This window comes from Haplochromis burtoni, unplaced genomic scaffold (assembly GCF_018398535.1).
Source record: "Haplochromis burtoni strain Fernald_Lab_line unplaced genomic scaffold, NCSU_Asbu1 Contig_432, whole genome shotgun sequence".
In the NCBI taxonomy this organism is placed as follows: domain Eukaryota; kingdom Metazoa; phylum Chordata; class Actinopteri; order Cichliformes; family Cichlidae; genus Haplochromis; species Haplochromis burtoni.
This window is the reverse complement of record NW_024582793.1, coordinates 155,473-173,916: the sequence shown is the minus strand read 5'-3', so window position 1 is coordinate 173,916 and position 18,444 is coordinate 155,473. Positions and strand designations below refer to the sequence as shown.

Below are 18,444 nucleotides of genomic sequence, written 5' to 3'. Positions count from 1 at the left end.
CCCTTTTCCCTGCGGTGGGGAGAGGCAGACCGCCCCGACTCCGCAGCAGCAGGGAGGCCCCACACTCCAGACCGCAGTTGAAAGTTTTGAGACATTTGCCCCATACGTATATGCATACAAATAGTATCTGATCATTAGAAAGAGTGTAAAAACTCAACCAGTATACAATCAAAGTTGCGTCCATATGCAGCTTGCCTACAGTGCACAGAGTACACTGAGAAAGTAAATTATACCGAGTTATACTCACATTTTACTGATAATAGTCAGGACATAGGGGTTAAACTATATACGGCGTTGATGTAATACAATTTTACAAATTTTTAACAAGGTGGAAAAACTATCACACGGATTAATATTTAAAGTAGAAAAAAAGTGTTTATATGTTTTAAAGCCCGTCTGAAAGAGGTTTGTATGTTTTCTTTGTGCTTTTCTGTTCTGTTCTGTCAGGAATTCACAGATTTGGGTCTAATTCTTTTTTTAAGTTTAAAGCTTATTCTCTGGCCCTGGCTTAAAAACCAGGGACTTTGTCCACCCTTTCCAGCGTGACTGCTTCCTCCTCCTCTTCCTCCCCCTTCTCTGAAAGTGTTACCCTCTCATCCTCTATCTCCCCTCATCCACTATTCTCCTCCTCACCTCCTGCTGCACTCCATCCCTCTGCTGAGCACAGGTATTTGTTTAGGAATCTCTCGGTGGAAATTATACTCCATCTCCGGCGCTCCCTATCAACACACAATTATCATGGGCAATCATGCAGAACAGCGCTGAATTCAGCTGGGACTCCCACTCTGATGACATTACTGACTGCAAGGCCCTGCTACTGCTGGAGGTAGCCTGCTCCACACCTGCATTACACCTCCCTCTCTCTCTCTTTGTCACACACTCTCGCCTGGATATGGATAGAGAAATGATTAAAGTTTCTTTTTTTTTAAATCTTATTAGGATTTCATTTAAACCAGGAAGTCCACCAGATAAGAAATGTCTTTCTTAGGGGAGACTTGGCTGAAAAGACTGCTGCAACCTCAAACAGGACAAATCCTGTGATCTTATCTCATAATTTATTAGCCTTTGCCCACCAATGCTGGGCCTCCTTTCGTGACCTGCAGGGGGGCTTTCCCTCAGTGCGGCTTCTCATAAATCTGAGCCAAATTTGATGGACTCTGTGTGGGGATAGTCATTTGAAATTTCAGGAATTTGGAAGTGTGAAACTCCATCATTAGAGCCTTCTGTGAAGCCCAAGTCAGTCTTGCAAATAATCAATGCCTTACATTGTGTCACTCTCTCCTGCATTCTGAGGCAAAGCGCAGATGCATTTCCCTATGTATGATAAGTACATTATGAGTCTCGAAAGGCGCAGAGTTGATGCAGACACACGAGAATCAACACAGGAGTCCATTCAGATCCTGATCAAATGCTCCATTCATGAGTGAAATTACCATCCGTCTGTCAGCCAAGGTGTGAATTCTTTCATCTACAGATTCTGCCTCTGAAGTTGTGATTAAATGCATAACGCCACATACACTCCACATAGAGTCAAGATAAGCAAAATGGGATTTCTGTCTCTCAAGGTGGCGGTTGGTGTGTGATTCAAGTGAGGCAGCAGTGCCATCTTGTGGTCATTTAGTTTATATATATATATATACATATATTTATGGTTTTAGTGCAGTGCTTAAGAGATGCTTAAAGAATCAGTGAATCCTATTTGATTATTGTTGTTAGTTTCCTAGCTTATTCATGCCACTGGTGTCACAAATCTGTAAGTTGCGCTACATCGGTCCTATTTTACACATTCTGCCGCCTCATGCACGGGAAATAAACTGATTGTTTTTGCAAATTAAAATTCTTTCCTTTTTTTCTCCCATTTTTCTTTTATTATAAAGAAGGACTGTTTTATTATTAGTTTTATTTACATGCATCTGACACAATGCACAATCAACATTGCTTTGTAACAATGATAAAAGGATTTTAATTGGCAGCAAAAGCAGATCACAGAAAATATATATATGTACATATATTTGACAGACATGACGTTATATCTCGCAACGCACTCAGAACAGCACAAAAAGAAAGGGAACTGTGAACAGCGTTAACATAAAACTGTTGCCTGTGCCGAGCCAATAATGTGGTCAAAGCTAAAAATGCACACTTTTAGGTGACAAATAAGCAAATGTTGACACACAGTGACAAATAAATATCTGATAACATAATGAGATGCATTAATATGATCCTGCAATCACCCAATGATCAAAAAGCACCAAAACCAACAATAAAAATGTTCACTCACAATCTGAGGCTCAGTAGCTTATGAATCTATACCATGAGCTCCACTGTTATCCAGAAACTATTTAAAACACAGAAATTAGGGATACCTTTTGCACTGACGTGAACTGTTCATTTGAGTTGATGCACATCTGCTGACCTGCTTGTGTAAATACTCACCAGTGTATTTATATTCAGCTCTGAACAGAATAAAATTCAACTTTTTTTCTTCTTCGAGTCATATTTGAATAAAAACTAAAATCACTGGAATAATTAAGGATCAGTTAAACTTATTTTTTTGTCCTCACAGTCAGGTTACAGTCAGAGAACAGCAGTTTGAGAAAATACTGATGGTTTTGGTGCTTACATGTGTTTAATGGAGGATAACAAATATCAAGAATTACCAGCTTTAACCTTTAAAGCAATGAGCTGGCAGAAGTTATTTCCCAGTACTGATTCCCATTACTATACACACAGATCACGATGCCACCTTAGAAGCTTTTTGTAGATAATTTTACAAACTCTTTTATATTTTTTAATTACATTTTCAACCCATACACAATCCTTTAATATTTCCAACAGCACTCTTCCATACTAACATATCACTGCTGGTGCCTGAATTTCATGAAAATACTCAGAAAATACCTCAAAATATCACAGACACACGAGACTCTAATAAAGCTGTGCTCCACAGATACTTCAGCATAATCATTGTTCTTGTGAATGTTTCATACAGCAGAGGACCAAAACTTCAAGAATGAAAAAAATAAATAAAAGCATAATTAAATGTCGTCATGAATGCATTAATGTGCCATTAAATGCATTAAGAATTACATCAAAATAAACACGGATCAATTTATATTATATTTCTATTTTCATTTGCTTCTGTATTTATTTTTTTCTTTGATAAAGAAAATGTGAATTTTGGGGGAAGTTTCAGGGAAAAAACTAGGGGATAATTAAATTAATTAATATATACATTTAAAATCTTTTATATTCATTATTAATAGATATGAGAAATACAAGAGAAATTAAATAAGTAATAAATATTAAATATGAAAGCAGACAAATTAACAGAAGGGTAAATAAATAGAAGACCAGCAGAAATATTAATTTATGGCACATTTCAGAAATTAGCGCCTCGGTTTATTTTTAATATTCATTTTCGTGCATTTTTTAAATTTCTTGTTTATTTTTCATTTTAAATGTTTTGGGTCCTCCGCAGTCTCCGTGCTATCTTAGCTGAGCTGAAAATGACTCAGGTTTGAGTGAGCATGACGAGCTCAACAACAGCTGAAAATATTCAAGCATGTGCCACATAATTGCCAAACCGATTCCAGCTTTTACACGACAGAAAGACTGAGAAAAGTATAAAACCCTCATACAATCCCGACATTCGGGCTCTTCTTCTACTGCTGGTAAGTCACTGGGAGTGAATCTGGATGGTTCGGCCGATGAGGAGGAAAAGAAGGCCGGCCAGGAGGCAGAAGAAGATGCCGATTGGGGCAAACATGAAGGAGAGACCGTAGCTGAAGGTCAGACGGAAGTCTGAACACAGAGCACGCTGGTGGTCTATGTAAAGGTCTATCACATCCAACACCTGCATCCACAGTACGTACATCACCACCACACACAGCAGGAAAAAACCTAGAGGTGTGGAGAGGGGTAGTGAGATTTGACAACATGTGCTTCAAATCAGATTAATAAGATCAACAATCTAACCGTCTGTGGGAGAGACATGTACATGTTCTATAGTAAATTATGTTTGCATTTGTGGGGAAGCAGAATTGTACAGGTTTCATTTTAAATCTCAATGTCATTAGCCTATTATTTGTTTTAAAAGCAACATCTGCATCTGAAGATCCACCTGTAGCTAGAGCTCTTTGATTAGTTTTATTTTATTTATTTATTTAAACTTTATTTAACCATGGAAAAAATAAAAGAGTTGTACATTTCATGTCATTGCTTTAGTCAGAATTCTTTTTTTAAATGCTGGCAGTGTAAAAAAACAAACAAACACAGTGTCACCTGGTTTTTACTTACCAGCTATCAGAAAGAGGCCACCCCCTGCTTTATACAAGCGGTGGCCGGCAAACGGAGCAGCGCAGATGATGATGAAGCCGCCAATCACCACAGCTGCTACAGCAATGAGCATAAAGACGCTCCAGAAACCTCTGTAAGCTGAACAAGAGGGATGTTAATCAGCTCTGTGACACTAAACAATGAAATCACTACATAAAAAACACAGATGTGAATAAATACTTACTTATGGAAGACTCGTACTCTGTGGCATTGTGGGTCTGACGAGACACAGGGAATGGGAAGAGGTAGGCAGGCATACATACTTTTGAGTCAGGCTGATTGGCTACAAACAGAAAGAGAAAAATACTGATTTTTATTTACATCTGCAGAGAAATCATTTCTATTTGTCTATACGAGCATATATGGAAAAGCCAGAGTGAGCAGTTGGCGGTGGGTTGCAAAGTGGCTTGCAGTGAGAGCAGCAACTGCAGGCAGGCTAAAGTAGCTGAAGCTTTTTATGTAACTCGCCAACTCACACAAATGTATCAAGGTGAGCTGAGGATGGCTTGTGGCATACCTGACCTAATGCCACGCTAGACCCGCATAAACAAATTAACTGAATTATTTAGCAATTAGATACAAATGCATCCTGTGTATTGCAGAAAATACAGAGAGAGTTACATTTTGGAATTTGTTTTGAATATTTTCATGTAAATTCTGGGAAAATGCTCCAATTTGCAGATTTTGCACATAATCTTCAGCACTGGAACTAAACAGACAAAACAACATTAAAAAATAATTTTTGCCCAAAATTGTGACTTTATCTAATTTAATTACATGTATATTTTTCAGCAATTATGCTACAAAAGTACAATGCAAGTGCTTTTGTCTCTCTTTTCTTGCTCTTTGCTTCCAACATATGAAATTCCACAGATCGTCACGAGGCCCTTTTCTTTCTGGAGGCTATTCCTGACAATGGCTCACCATTCAAAGTCGCCATTGGAAAAAAAAAAGATGACACAAAATCACCTGACAAAACAACCGAATAACATCACATGGCATGGCCTTAAAACAGTCACATGAAAGGGCTTCTACGCCTATGCTGTCATACAATATTAACAGCCATAGCAGCAGCATGTTAAAAACTGTGCGGTCGTAGAGCTGTCATGTGATGGTGGCAGCAGAACATCTGAGGGGAGCAATTTACTGCACTTAAACAAGCATCAGTTTCAGAAGAAAAATGCAAGAATATCTTTCTTGTTTGTGTGTCCTCATTTTTTTTCACTCTGCTGTCGTGATCCGTGGAACTGCTCATGCTTTTTCTGTATTCTAGTCTAATTTCTAAAGTTCAGATTCTTGTGTTTTGAACACTTGTGTTGGTTTCATTCGAGCAGACGTCTTGGGTTATTATTATTTTAATGCTTATTTAGTCATGTGAATTGTTACCATTTTGGGAGGGGGGGGGGGGGGTCCCCATTTACAGTGTGTGTTTTCCCCCAGTGTATTCTCTGTTTTACCTGAAGCTTTTGGTTTTTCTTTTTTGTGCTCACATTGTCTTTACATTTTGCCTTTTACCTGCAAAGGATTGTCTCAGCAGGACTAATTAAAGCCCAGGGTTCTGTTTGGTGTCATGGATGTGACAGGCTCACTAGCCCTATTCATAATTTTAAAATAACAATAGAAATACAATTGAAATCTCCTCTCTTGTATTTCTAGTCATTTTTACGCACAACTACCCAGTTCACATTCACAAGGTCAGACTTTTTTGGGGGTCAAAATAATTCTAAATATGAAAAACAAAAACAATATAAACAAAGGCATTAAATTACTGGACATTTCTGTCTATGAATTCATTTTTGGGAGTGAAGAAAGTGGAAGAGCGGCCGAAATTTATTAAGCAAGAAGTTTTCAGATCAAATCTCTGTGTACCGAAGAGGCAAAACGCACCACAAAAAAGTGTGTGGATGTCACTGTAACCCTAAACCCCTAAACTGGTCACAGGGAAACTGTTGGATGTTAAAAGGTTTTACAAATAGTGCATATAGCACATTAGACATGAACTTTAATCAAATTCAAAATAAAGCAATATAAAGTCTTACTTACTGAACCAGAGTCTCTTCAGCAGGTCGTCATCCTCCATGTCGCCTTTAAAGGAACACCTCCAGAAAAAACCCTCGTGGTATAGAGTGACATCACTACTGCCCTTGCCCTCCAGCACCACATCTCCAGGCTGAAATGGAGAAGAACAATAAAGTGCGGAGTGGATGACTGAGGCTCAGCAGGTAGAGTGGGAGGTCTGCCAGTGAGAAGGTCGGTGGTTTGATCCCCAGCTCCTCCGGCCTGCATATTAAAGTATTCTTGGGCAAGATACCAAACCCTGAATCGCTCCATGGAGTTTAGGCATAGAATAAAGAAGTGCTTGATGAATATGTGTGTGACTGGGTAATAAAATATGCTTTGAGTGCTCAATAAGAGTAGAAAAGCTATCATCCATTTTACCATTTGGTTTTTACAAATATGGGACAGATATGTATGCACGCCATTTTGTTAGCTGATGGATTAAAGTATATAAGAGATGTGTCAAAATTATGTGAGGCGGGTGCTCAGACTGCTGCCGAAGTGTTACAGAGTGGTTAATATATTTAGGGTCAAGGATCAAGGGTCAAGCCCAGCAAGCGCACTTAGCTGGGCTTCTAGGGTCTAGGGTCTTTACTGTACAATATGAAGCTGCTTAAGGTGACTGTTATTGTGATTTGGGGTTATATAAATAAAACTGAATTGGTGCCAAATGTGTGTAGAGGCCAACAGACCAAGCTCTTCACTGATGCTCACTGAATGGCTCTCAGGGAAATGAAAGTGGAGCTGGGAAGAATCTTGAGGCTTCAGGCTTCATGACATCAGCCGTATCCAGCCAGGCTTTAAAATTAGCCTTACAAAACATTTGAAACATTTTATTTTTCTGCAATTTTTTAAAGGAAAGCAGAAGGTTCTCACTCAAAGCTTTAAGTTTCCACAGGCAGGTGATGATAAATCAGAGGTGTCAAAATACAATTATAGGCATCAGACGCTATCACAAGCACACTGACACAAACTGTCACACAAAATAAGGTGTGTGATACCTCACAAACAAGTCTAACGAGTGAGAAACACTCACTGGACTCTACCCCCTGAACCAGCTCACCGCCAGAGTGGATACGAATATAACCACGAACCACCTCCTCAACATGGATGACATCAAGCTGGATATGCCATGAATGAGTGAGATAATGACTCACTGATCCAACTCACCAGGCTCTAAAGCAAGGACATAGGGATGTCATGCAGAGTAAGTGTGTGGCCAAATGATTGCAAAAATAAGGAAAGTGATCCAGGCTGAAAGGTTGGAGTTGCCAGAAGGCCAAATAGCTGACATACAGGGCAGCTATATCTGTATATATAAACATGTTGGTTTTATTGTGTTGCCATCATGTCTTGATTCCAACAACAGTGCCAACCCTGAAAACTTAAGAATGCTGTTAGTCGGTGATATTTAATACACTAACTGAGACTGCTGGTATTTGTATTTCAATCATAGGGGGCCAAATGTTACACTCGGTGACTCAATCACTACATAGCTGCACACACGCCACATTAAACAGTGTCTTATTACACAAGTAGGTCCTACGGGGATGCCTTTCCACCCTGCAATCCTACTACTGAAAGACTGATTGAAACAACTGATCAAATTTGAATTTAAAGATCCACCATTAACCTGTATAGACTGGAAATACACAGTTCACCTTTAAGAGGTTAAATATGGTGCAAAACAACAATCTGCTGGATTTATTTCTTGTCTTAAAGGAAGAACAACTCTTTTCTCTTTGGTTCCACAGACTTCACATGTAAACAGTAAAAGCTATGAACACATACCTGATCTTCAGCTTAAAATAAACTATACCGCACTCTCTTCTAAGGTCAAAAACTCACCTTTATGGTCACGCCACCTGGGCCAGCAGATCCATTAGGCCTTAACTGGCAGCTCTCTGAAACCAGCAGCCAGTAATCGGTTCCAAAAGAGAGAAGGATGAACACAGCTGCCAACGCCCCAAAGAGCCCTGCGAAGAACAACGCCACTCTAAGCTTCATGGTCCAGGACTGATCAGCCACTTAGTTACAGGATGCCCACACTCAGTCTGACTTTCCCCTCCAACTAGTGCATGTGACAAGCTGAGTCAGATCCAGTCACTCCTCTTGTTATGTGTTATATCCAGCGAGTGAGATAAGTTCAGCTAGGTTTTGTTGGGCTGCTGGACCTTAACACCACTCCTGTCTCTCTGTCTGTGTTATGGGGCGACAAAGTTGTCCATGTGACACCTTTAGATCCTCCACTGGGGTCTGAACCCCCCTACCCCTGTGCTATTTTTGGTTTCTGGCTCTAAGCGGCTGCTTCACTCTACTATGGAGCAGAGTGTGTGCAGCATTTGGAGAGTATGAAGGGAAGGAATTAACACCAAAATAACCGGTGGCAACTGGACACCCAGTCTCTGCACAGGAATGTCAGGGCAGGGTGAGACCGAAAGGACAGAAGAGGAGTAAAGTCTCCCCCAACACTCACACACACATAAACACACACAACAGTGGCTAACGCCAACAGAGTGTTACAAATTACTGTAAATGAAGCCTTTCATGCAACTTCTTTGCTGATTTTCAGTTGATTCATACAAGTATAATCTATATAAAAATGACTTTTACTAACCAGACCTCATGCAATAAGACACAATAGGAAGTTAAAAATTACTTTATACAAATTGAAGCGATCACACAAAGGAGGTCACACAAACTCTTTAAAGCAACTATTTTTTTCATCGTTTTAGACATTTTGATACAGATCTCATTTTTTCTATTACACTGGAATTATAAAAAGTATATGCAGCCTTTAATAATGTAAAAGTAAATAACACAGTTACTTCTTTTAACTGTGCTAAACTTTAAGTTAAAATGTATCTTCCACTGATGTTTTCGGAAATATAATTTTGTTGTATTCATGCTCAGTGTGAGTTGAGAGGAAGTGCCGGTTTAGCATCTGGGGGGAATATTTAGCAGTAAAACTATAAGGGGACTCTGTCTAATTTACACACTGATGTGATCCAGGCCACACTCACTCAAAGGTTCGGTATGTGTGTTAGCATCAAAAAGATCAAAAGTTCAAATCAGAGTTTTATCAGATATCATTTTTTCTTGTCTGAAACCTAAATATGTAGATATATATGTACTGGTTTTGGTTTGGGGGTGTTTTTTGACGTTTTGGAAGCCTCTGAGCACAATTTCCAGTCTATGTTTGCACAATGTGCTAGAAAAGTTTGTAGGTTATGTAACCATGTACATGTATATAGATCTATCTGTACATGGATCTATAGGGATTTTTTTGGTGGCACTCTAATAATAAGGTAATAAGGTGGGAACAAAGTTGTTATATGGAAATATAGCAACTAACAATGCTTAATTACCAAAGTAATATCCAAGCACACTTACAAATATTACAGGAAACTTGAATAAGTTATAGTCAAGTTTCAATCATTATTGAATTTAATGACTACATATAGTGAATTGCATACTTTACCAGCTAGCTTCTTCATTCTGGCCAGACGTTGTCTAATAGGTCAATAGGTCTCTCGTTCACATTTTTTTAAACGTTAAATTAAATTCTGCTGAAGTGTCTGTTGCAATGTTTTGAAAACCCCAGCAGGTGGCGTACAAGTAAACCTCCCTCTCTGATAACGTCTAAACATCTTTCAACAAAACTCTACGACACTGTTAATACTATCTATCCGATACGAGACGCAGTGTTGCTGTGAGTTAAGTAACAACATTAGGTGGGTTAAACTACAATCTACAGTGCTGAAAATATCTGCCGTTTTTTAGTAGCTATAACAAATATACAACATAACAAATGCAAAACAAATTAAAATAATTTAAGATAAAGGCTAAACCTTTTTTCTAAACAGGTATGAATAAAAACGCTTTATGATTTTCCACAAATTATTGGGGAAAATGACGGGGAAAGCTCATATTTTGTGACGTCAGTGGGTTATACCATCTATGGGTGTTTCAGACCAGCCAACGCGTCGGTTCAGCAACTCTTAAATGAACCCAGACTTAAAAAGTCAAGTTTATCGTAGGTCGAAAACTCGATAGTCTTATTTACAGACAACCAGCTTTCACATCGGACACGTTTTCTCACACAGATAAAACCCGGAAGCTTGCGATCACCCCGTCCTTATGAGACCACCGCTTCTGTTTGGATAGTTAGAGCGGATGAGCGCTTCCGCCTTGGCTGTAGCCGTGCTGTCAAAGCGGGAGGATGATCAACCAGAAATGTAGCACTTTATTACTGAAAGACAGAAGACGGAGGAGGATTATAAAATGTATCTATGTGGTGGGCTTCATGGTGAGTGCCTCACTGAGAGATGACCCCACTCAGTTCGGTGTTTTTTTAGGTGTGCTGTTTCCTAGTCATGCTTTCGTAACTCAGGTATGATGATGTAAAACATGCTGGGGCTTTTTAATCCCTTCCTTTTCATATTTAAAACTCTGTATAATGCCTACTTGTTGTTTTTTGTTATTTTAGCAAAAAAATTGAATACATTAAGACATTTATTATTTATACAAATAATAAAATGAAAAAGTTCAAGGAAGTTGGAAGCTAAAATGAGTTTTCCAATATGCAAATAATAAACCTGAGCTCTTTAACCTGAATCAAACTCTCACAATAGCCCTTATTACGCGTCATATTTGTCCCGTATTGAAAAATTAACTTCTGCACCACGTTTATAATTTTTGAAGCCCAAAGAAAGGAAACTCTAGAGCTTCTGCACTTAGTTGCTTTGACTAGATGTGAATGTATTAAGCACAGTGTCGGTCCAAAGTCTGTTTATAGAGCATTAGACTCAGCACGACTGTGGTGTTCTTGGAAATCCTTGCTGGAGACAGCTGTCATGTATCTACAAGACCTTTTATAATAACCATTGTAATGCTTGGCTGCTAAAAGAAATTAAGATGAAGGTATTTCCTAATGTTTTTGGCGTTACCTCTTCAAAGCATCGCTGTCAGTACTGTAATGCAAAGTTGATCTACAAGTCTAGATCATTCTAAAGGTGTTATTTTAAGAGCTCGCCTGTAGTCGTGCCTTAGAGAAATAACTTTGTCATACCTAGCTAAACAAGCATCCAATTAGAGATGACTAGAGGGATCCAGTCAGCTCAGATTTATTTGGCACTGTGCAGCACTGGCACAGTAAAGCTACTGAAGGTTAAGTAATTTCTGTAATGGACTGGGTCAGGAACACTGTATGAGCTGCTGTGTGACTTCAATCAAGATTTTGGCTCGGAGAGCTGCTCTGATCTCAGCAGTGCAGGAAAAACAGGATGAGCAACAACTCTACATGGCTGCTGAATCCGGCCACAGACTGCTGTATGCTGGACACCATGTTTGATTTGCATGTTCCTGTCGGCCTCACTCCACCTTTGTTCCTCCATATTTCTTTACAGGACTTGTTTGGGGTGAGCATGATCATCCCATTGCTGAGCCATCACGTGAAGGCTCTTGGAGCAAGTCCCACTGTGGCCGGTATTGTAGGTATGTTGTTTCCGCAATACATAACATACATTTGTTAAAATTATGCAGCTGGTGTACTGCAAGCACCAACCTTACAGTGACACAAAAGTGAGTAAATCTACAGCAGACTGGAAGGCTGTGGAGACTACAAGTGACAAAACAATCAAACAAACACTCTCAATAATATATTGTTTAATCCTCACTTCAGCACACTGTATGCACAATATAATATGGGAATGTCCCAGTGCCATGTTCTGTGATTATTTTTATTGTTATACATCAATTGAATAATAGTTTTTTAGCAGTATGTCAGGACCTTGTGTTGTTGAAAGATGAGCCGAATAATAATAGCCATAGTCATCAGGCCCCTTATTAGGTGCACTTTTCTACTACCCTTCAGAAGTGCTTTAATTCTTCGTGACACAGATTCAACAGCAGCTGAAAACATTCCTCAGAGATTTTGGTCTGTCTTGGCACAATACACCAAAATCTGCACATCTGTGCTGTGAATGTCCCGTTCCACCACAAAGGTGCTCTATTGGATTCAGATCTGTTGACTGTGGAGGTCATTTGAGAGCACTGAACTCATTGCTATGTTTAAGAAACCAGTTTTAGATGATTTGAACTTCATGACGTGGTGTGTTATCCACCACCACCTGAACTGTTGTCCAATTTTGAGGAACCTGTGCAAAATGTTACCCTGGTTTTCTATTCTTAACTGACAGCAGTGGTACCTAGTGTGATCTTCTGCTGCTGTAGCCTATCTGCTTCAAGTTCGCTTAAAGTCTTATACTTTCAGAAATGCTCTTCAGCATAACTTGGTTATAACAAGTGGTTATTTAGTATCAGGTTGAACCAGTCTGGCTATTCTCCTCTGACAGACAGACAGGGTGTAAAGACATTTTCACCCAAAGAACTTCCGCTCACTGGATATTTTCTTTTTCGGCCCATCCTCTGTAAACCCTCAAGACAGTTGCCACATTCTAAGTCACTTAAATCACCTTTTCTGGTGCTCAGTTTGAACTTCAGCAGGTCATCTTGACCATGTCTACATGCCTTTGAGTTGCTGCCATGAGTTGCTGCTGATTACATATTTGCTAGTAAGTAGACATACCTAATAAAGTTGCCAGTGCAGTAGTGTATATACAGAGTGATTTACTGTAAAGACCTACCCTGACTCTGGGCCTTCCTCTGCACAGCTGTGATGTCGCTGTGCCATTTATGCTGCAGATATCACTGGATTCAGAGTCGCTATGCTGGGGAAAACTCTGACACAATATTTCTAAATTTCCCCATGTGTCACTGTCTGCTTATGTTTTTTAAAAAAGAAGTTATGTCTAGTATCTGCAAAAAGTGGCATTAGACTCACTGGATCTCAGCGCGTGCGATGTCTGCTCTGTGTTTTTTATATTTAAAATGTAAACTTGAGCAAATCTTCTGTTGCAGGATCTACGTATGGGATCTTGCAGCTTTTCTCGAGCACTATAGTTGTAAGTACTAACTCTGCAACCATTTTGTTCGAGACATTCTTTGTCATCCCTGGAATTTCATGAAAACAATAAACACTGTCTGTTTTAGGTCACACAATGCACCCAGTCTCCATCCCTTCATACACACAAGACACTCCTACTTAGCCCCAGTTGTACAGATTTATATACACACAGAAATAGATTTTTACCCTTTTTCTCCACTGCTAATTGAATACTGGGGGAGAGACTTTGTTTTATCTGTGCAGTCCTTTGGGTGCCATGATGAAAAATCAAATCAGAACCACATTCAAATGCCACACAATAAGCGTCGTATCTGAAGTTGGACACGCAGCTTTCCTGCCCATCCAAAGGTCTTGAAATTGGTTTAAATTCTCGGGGGTCATGGGACAAATTAAACAGATAAGGAGTCATCTGTTAGTTCCTGTATTCAGACTGGCTGATTCCTGATAAATGTAGGGATATGTGAACAGCTGGGTTTCTATGATAATCCCACCCATCTCAACTGGCCCTAATTGTGTTATTTCATCAGATGCTTGTATGCGTGTGTGAGAGAGGGCGAGAATCTAATAAAGACTTGTGTGACAGCCTCGATGGAGGAAATGCAGCGTTTTAGGATATTTCTCGAGTCAGCTGATCTTTCAGACTAACATTCACAGATCAGAAACAGAATTTAATTTGGTATATTTTTGTCTGCTTTCTGTTTGTTTCGGTTTTTCAGTATTTGTCATGAATCTTCGAGCAATTTAGCATCAACTCCCTCTTTTCAGATGTTTGGCAGGGCTGTGGAAATATCCGTCATCTCACCGCTGAAAACGAGTTCGGGAATTATAAACGTGTACATTTTTTCTGTGGTTGTGTTTCATTTCCTCTGTGTGATTGGCAGGGCAGCTGGAGCGACGTGGTGGGTCGGAGGTACTCTCTGCTGACCTGCCTGCTGCTCAGCGCTCTAGGCTACGGCCTGCTGGGGATGTCCACCAGCATCGCTTTGTTTGTACTTGCACGGATACCTGTGGGTAAGTCGGAAACCTCAAAGGGGCGCATCACTGGTGTTTATCAGCTAAGTCACATATCCATACCTTAGAAAAGGATTTATCTCATACCTTTTTTCCCCTCAATGAATAAAAACTGCATTTCACATTTACTGGGGTTATTTTTGTCTAATATTAAACTGTGTTTGATAGGGGTGGGGGGGAAAAATCGATACTGTGTAGTATTGTGATATTTTGTTTGCTAATAACGTATCGATACAGGGACAGCAGAAATCGATATTTTGTTACAAAAAAGGTTTTTGTGCTCTGACTTCAGAGCATGTTGATCCTTTTTCTGAGCAAGAATCCTGACATTCCTTCACTGTCCAAATGTGTTTAACTTTTTTTTGGCAGCAATAAACATGACAGTTTACTTATTTTAATTTAAGACATGTTTTATTTTAATTAAGTTTAAAACTTTTTTATTTAGGTGTGAATGTGCGAGTGAATGTGAGTGTGAATGGTTGTCTGTCCCTGTGTGTTGGCCCTGCGACAGACTGGCGACCTGTCCAGGGTGTACCCCGCCTTTCGCCCTATGACAGCTGGGATAGGCTCCAGCGCCCCCCGCGACCCTGAAAAGGATAAGCGGAAGCGGATGGATGGATGGATGGACTTTTTTATTTAATGTAAAATTATATTTTGTTTTATTTCACTTTCAAATTCTTCAGTTGCTGAAGGAGCTGCATAGTTTTCATAAGTTGCATAGTTCAGAATAGCTATAATTGTACCAGATGGTTGCATTCAGTTAAGTTGGACTAGACTGTAATACAAACCGTTCAGTTTGTCAACAATAAAACTGACTGAAATGAGAGAAAGACTGAGTGTGAGACTTTGATATTAGATAAAATGAATATTGATAAAGTTTACCTTTATGTACAGAATCTGAATATCGCAAAATATTTTTAAAAAATTGCAATAATATTGTATCGTGCGTTAAGTATTGTGATAATATCGTATCGTGGGATGTATGGTGATTCCCACCTCTAGTGTTTGATGATCTGAAACACGTAAGTGTGACAAATATGCAGGAGGCAGGAAGGGGTGAAGTACTTTTTCACAGCTCTACATAACATGCCTGAGGTTTTGTTTTGCTTTTTTCTTCATATAATCTCCAGTGTCCTGCATTGAAGGATATTTATCAGCATCCTTCCACTGACCAAGCTTTAAAGCTTCATGTTATGAACTCAAACCTACCATATACTCAGAAATATAAATGCTTAGCAGCTTTTTTTGTTTGCTTAGTTTCATTAGAAAACAGCAGGGCTCTCTGCACCTTGGTTTCAGCACATTTTATCACGTCCACTTACCTATATTAGATATAATCCGATTAATAAATTAATCTTAGATTAAGTATTAACAGTTGTGTGGCTTGAGAGCCTTTTAAGTAGACTGTTATTCTGCTGCCTCATCTCAGTGTGTCTTCTGTTTCAGGGTTGTTCAAGCACTCACTCTCCATCTGCAGAGCTCTGCTGTCTGACCTGGTGTCTGCTTCAGAGCGCCCTCTAGTGATGGGACATTTCAATGCCGCCTCCAGCGTGGGCTTCATCCTGGGCCCTGTGGTGGGTGGCTACCTAACTGAGCATGAAGGAGGCTTTTATACATCCTCTTTTACTTGTGCAGCCATCTTCATTATTAATGCTGGTGAGTTGGAAAATGAGATTAATAAACTGAGTTCATGAAGGTAAAAATTAAAATGTATGTCAATACAGCGTGTCTGTCATTGCAGGCCTCGTATGGATGATACCACAGAGTGAGACTCTGGCTGACCGTAATGACACTGTCTGCAGAAACGACACGAGTGCTGGGTATCACGAAAAACACTTTAGTAAATCTGTACAGAATGGTTCTCATACAAATAGCCACCACCCATTGCTGACAGCAGAGATGCAGCAAGAGTCTACATCTCCTGGAAAGCATCAAGGTGGTTTCAGGTGGAGGGATGTGTCTTTTCTTCAGCCAGTCTGGAAACAGCTGTCCTCAGTAGGCTCCAGGATCCACATAGTGGCCTCATCTGACATGTGGGACCTCTTCCTTGTGCGTCTTCTGATGGCCATAGCTATCATGCTCTACTACAGTAACTTTTCTCTGGCCATGGAGGAGCGCTTTTCACTCAAACCAAAAATGACCGGTTACCTGATCAGCTACAGCAGCACTCTAGGGGCCCTGGCTGGGTTCCTGGTGGGGCCAGTCACGCAGCTGTATAAGAACAACATGCCCGCTTTACTGCTTCATTCGACGGTGCTCACCTGTACGCTTATTTTCCTCTATGCTGCTGCGCCGAATGTTTGGCAGGTGCTGCTCACCTCCACCTTCTTTGCCATTTCTACCACTATCGGACGGACATGTATCACAGATTTGGAGCTGCAGAGGGGCGGGGTCCAGGCCAGCGGGACTCTGATTGGAGCCGGGCAGTCAGTTACAGCTGTGGGTCGAATCCTGGCTCCTCTCCTGTCTGGTTTGGCGCAAGAGTTCAGCCCTTGCGGCCCCCCAAGTCTAGGAGTGGTGCTGGCCCTCGCAGCTGTGGCTTTACTACTCATCAGAATCCCCAAATGGGACGCGAGGGAGATGACAAAAGCAGCCAAACTCAGAAACTCTAAATGAATTTTGAAATCACAAAGAAGTGCTCTTAATTGCAGGAGACCAGCTGGGACAATGAACAGCAGACTCCTCGAGGGAACGGTGAAGCCAACTCGAACGTGTTATTCTTAAACAGGATAGCCCTTCTGTTGGTGCGATGACATCACAGGGTGGAAATATTGTGACGTTTCAATCACACCAGCACTGAAGTCTTCGTCTCGGGGACAGGTGAATCAAAAGTCACGTGCACTGTAGGAATGAAGACACTGCTGCAAAATGCTGACGTTTGACAGCAACCTTTGGGCACAAACTACTGGATTATGACTGTATTTTTATGACTTTATTTTTAATGAAGTTTTGTAACCACTGCAATTTAGCTGGAGTTGATGAAAGCAGGTCTGCACTACATGCCCGAAGAGGAGGGTGATTTAATTGAAATAATACTTAATTCATTAAATAAAAATTAAAAAGATGACTGTCAAAGGCAGGCTATTACATTTTTGGTATGAGTTTGATTTTTACACATTTTACCTCAATGGGTTTTTTTGTTTTTTATTCTAATGCAAAGTATCTGAAATGGTCGTTATAGCAGTATCTGATCTAATGTTCCTCTTTGACTGATCATAAAGAATAGAGATTTGTTAATTTACCTAATTAGAGGCTTAAATGCATATTTGTTATTCACTGTTTTTAAGTTTTCTAACATTATTTTCAACACCTGTTTACTTGCATCACCAGAGCCAGAGAGGTGTAATATGAAGTGAGATGAAACACATAACTCAATGTCACTGTGCATGCATTCATGATGCAGAAAATGTCAACCTTTTTATACTTGGTTTTAATCTATTTAGCCTCTTTTACTCTCTCACGCACACAGAACAAGGTTACCTGTTCAAGCAATAAACTGAAAAGCTTCACAGTTCTAACGTGCAGCCATCACTTTAGAAATGAGAGTGCACTCAATATTAAAAGAATTAACTTGAATTAAAATGTGTACTCTACCACTCTCTGCACTAAATAAGCAGATTTTCTGCAGCATTCATTTCCTGTCTTGTCTTTCACTTTTACATGTTGGTATTGTTTATAGATTGTTCATCACTAGTCAGTCATCATCTGATGTCGTTTCTGGTTGGAGTAGGTGGCGCTCACAGGGATCCTGTTGTGTGGGATGAGTGTCATGTGGCATGTGAAACGCCCCTTTTTATGTAACTGCACACGGAGCCTGAAGCAGAAAGTCCGACTTGGCAGACAAAGTTAATAACCGCCATCATAGGTTTTGTCAAGCCAGCTAACTCAGAGAAAGCCTGGCTGTGTTGAACTTCCTTCATAGTGCACCTCTCTGGAACAATCGGAAACGCTCTCTTATACATTTATCTCATTTATCTCTAGGCTCCATGAAGGACCTGCCAAACTAAGGCCCAAAAAACTGTTACAGCAAATAAACAGTTTGTACTTTTGTGTCTGTCTCCTGAATTGTA

General features: G+C 40.0%; 2 protein-coding genes across 4 annotated transcripts; one reads left to right on the top strand and one right to left on the bottom strand.

Annotated features, from left to right (window-relative positions):
- Window positions 1–1,839: 1,839 nt before the first annotated feature.
- tmem182a (transmembrane protein 182a) lies at window positions 1,840–8,688 on the bottom strand. The gene is made up of 5 exons (XM_005945086.2): window positions 8,245–8,688; window positions 6,382–6,508; window positions 4,523–4,621; window positions 4,300–4,437; window positions 1,840–3,903 (listed from the first exon to the last, which is right to left on the bottom strand). The coding sequence occupies exons 1-5, from the start codon at window positions 8,401–8,403 to the stop codon at window positions 3,680–3,682; spliced, it is 747 nt and encodes a 248-aa protein (XP_005945148.1). The 5' UTR covers window positions 8,404–8,688; the 3' UTR covers window positions 1,840–3,679.
- Window positions 8,689–10,385: 1,697 nt separating this feature from the next.
- mfsd9 (major facilitator superfamily domain containing 9) lies at window positions 10,386–18,433 on the top strand. 3 transcript variants are annotated; one of them, XM_042213292.1, is made up of 6 exons: window positions 10,386–10,705; window positions 11,805–11,892; window positions 13,318–13,361; window positions 14,250–14,374; window positions 15,804–16,030; window positions 16,116–18,433. In XM_042213292.1, the coding sequence occupies exons 1-6, from the start codon at window positions 10,619–10,621 to the stop codon at window positions 16,988–16,990; spliced, it is 1,446 nt and encodes a 481-aa protein (XP_042069226.1). In that variant the 5' UTR covers window positions 10,386–10,618; the 3' UTR covers window positions 16,991–18,433. The 3 variants fall into 3 exon arrangements, with proteins under 3 accessions (XP_042069226.1, XP_042069227.1, XP_005945145.1); XM_042213293.1 differs by having other exon boundaries at window positions 10,387–10,705; window positions 14,245–14,374; window positions 16,116–18,432; XM_005945083.3 differs by having other exon boundaries at window positions 10,388–10,705; window positions 14,245–14,374; window positions 15,821–16,030; window positions 16,116–18,429.
- Window positions 18,434–18,444: the final 11 nt, after the last annotated feature.

What these genes read in the sequence shown, in the direction of transcription:
- mfsd9 (XM_042213292.1), top strand. Translation starts at nt 10,619, where the DNA reads ATGATCAACCAGAAATGTAGCACTTTATTACTGAAAGACAGAAGACGG. An exon ending in TTTTCTCGAGCACTATAGTT is followed by an intron (nt 13,362 to 14,249) that starts GTAAGTACTAAC and finishes TTGGCAGGGCAG; the next exon opens with CTGGAGCGACGTGGTGGGTC. An exon ending in CATCTTCATTATTAATGCTG is followed by an intron (nt 16,031 to 16,115) that starts GTGAGTTGGAAA and finishes CTGTCATTGCAG; the next exon opens with GCCTCGTATGGATGATACCA.
- tmem182a (XM_005945086.2), bottom strand. Translation starts at nt 8,403, where the DNA reads ATGAAGCTTAGAGTGGCGTTGTTCTTCGCAGGGCTCTTTGGGGCGTTG. An exon ending in CAGGTGGCGTGACCATAAAG is followed by an intron (nt 6,509 to 8,244) that starts GTGAGTTTTTGA and finishes TCTCCATTTCAG; the next exon opens with CCTGGAGATGTGGTGCTGGA. An exon ending in TGGCCTCTTTCTGATAGCTG is followed by an intron (nt 3,904 to 4,299) that starts GTAAGTAAAAAC and finishes CCACACCTCTAG; the next exon opens with GTTTTTTCCTGCTGTGTGTG.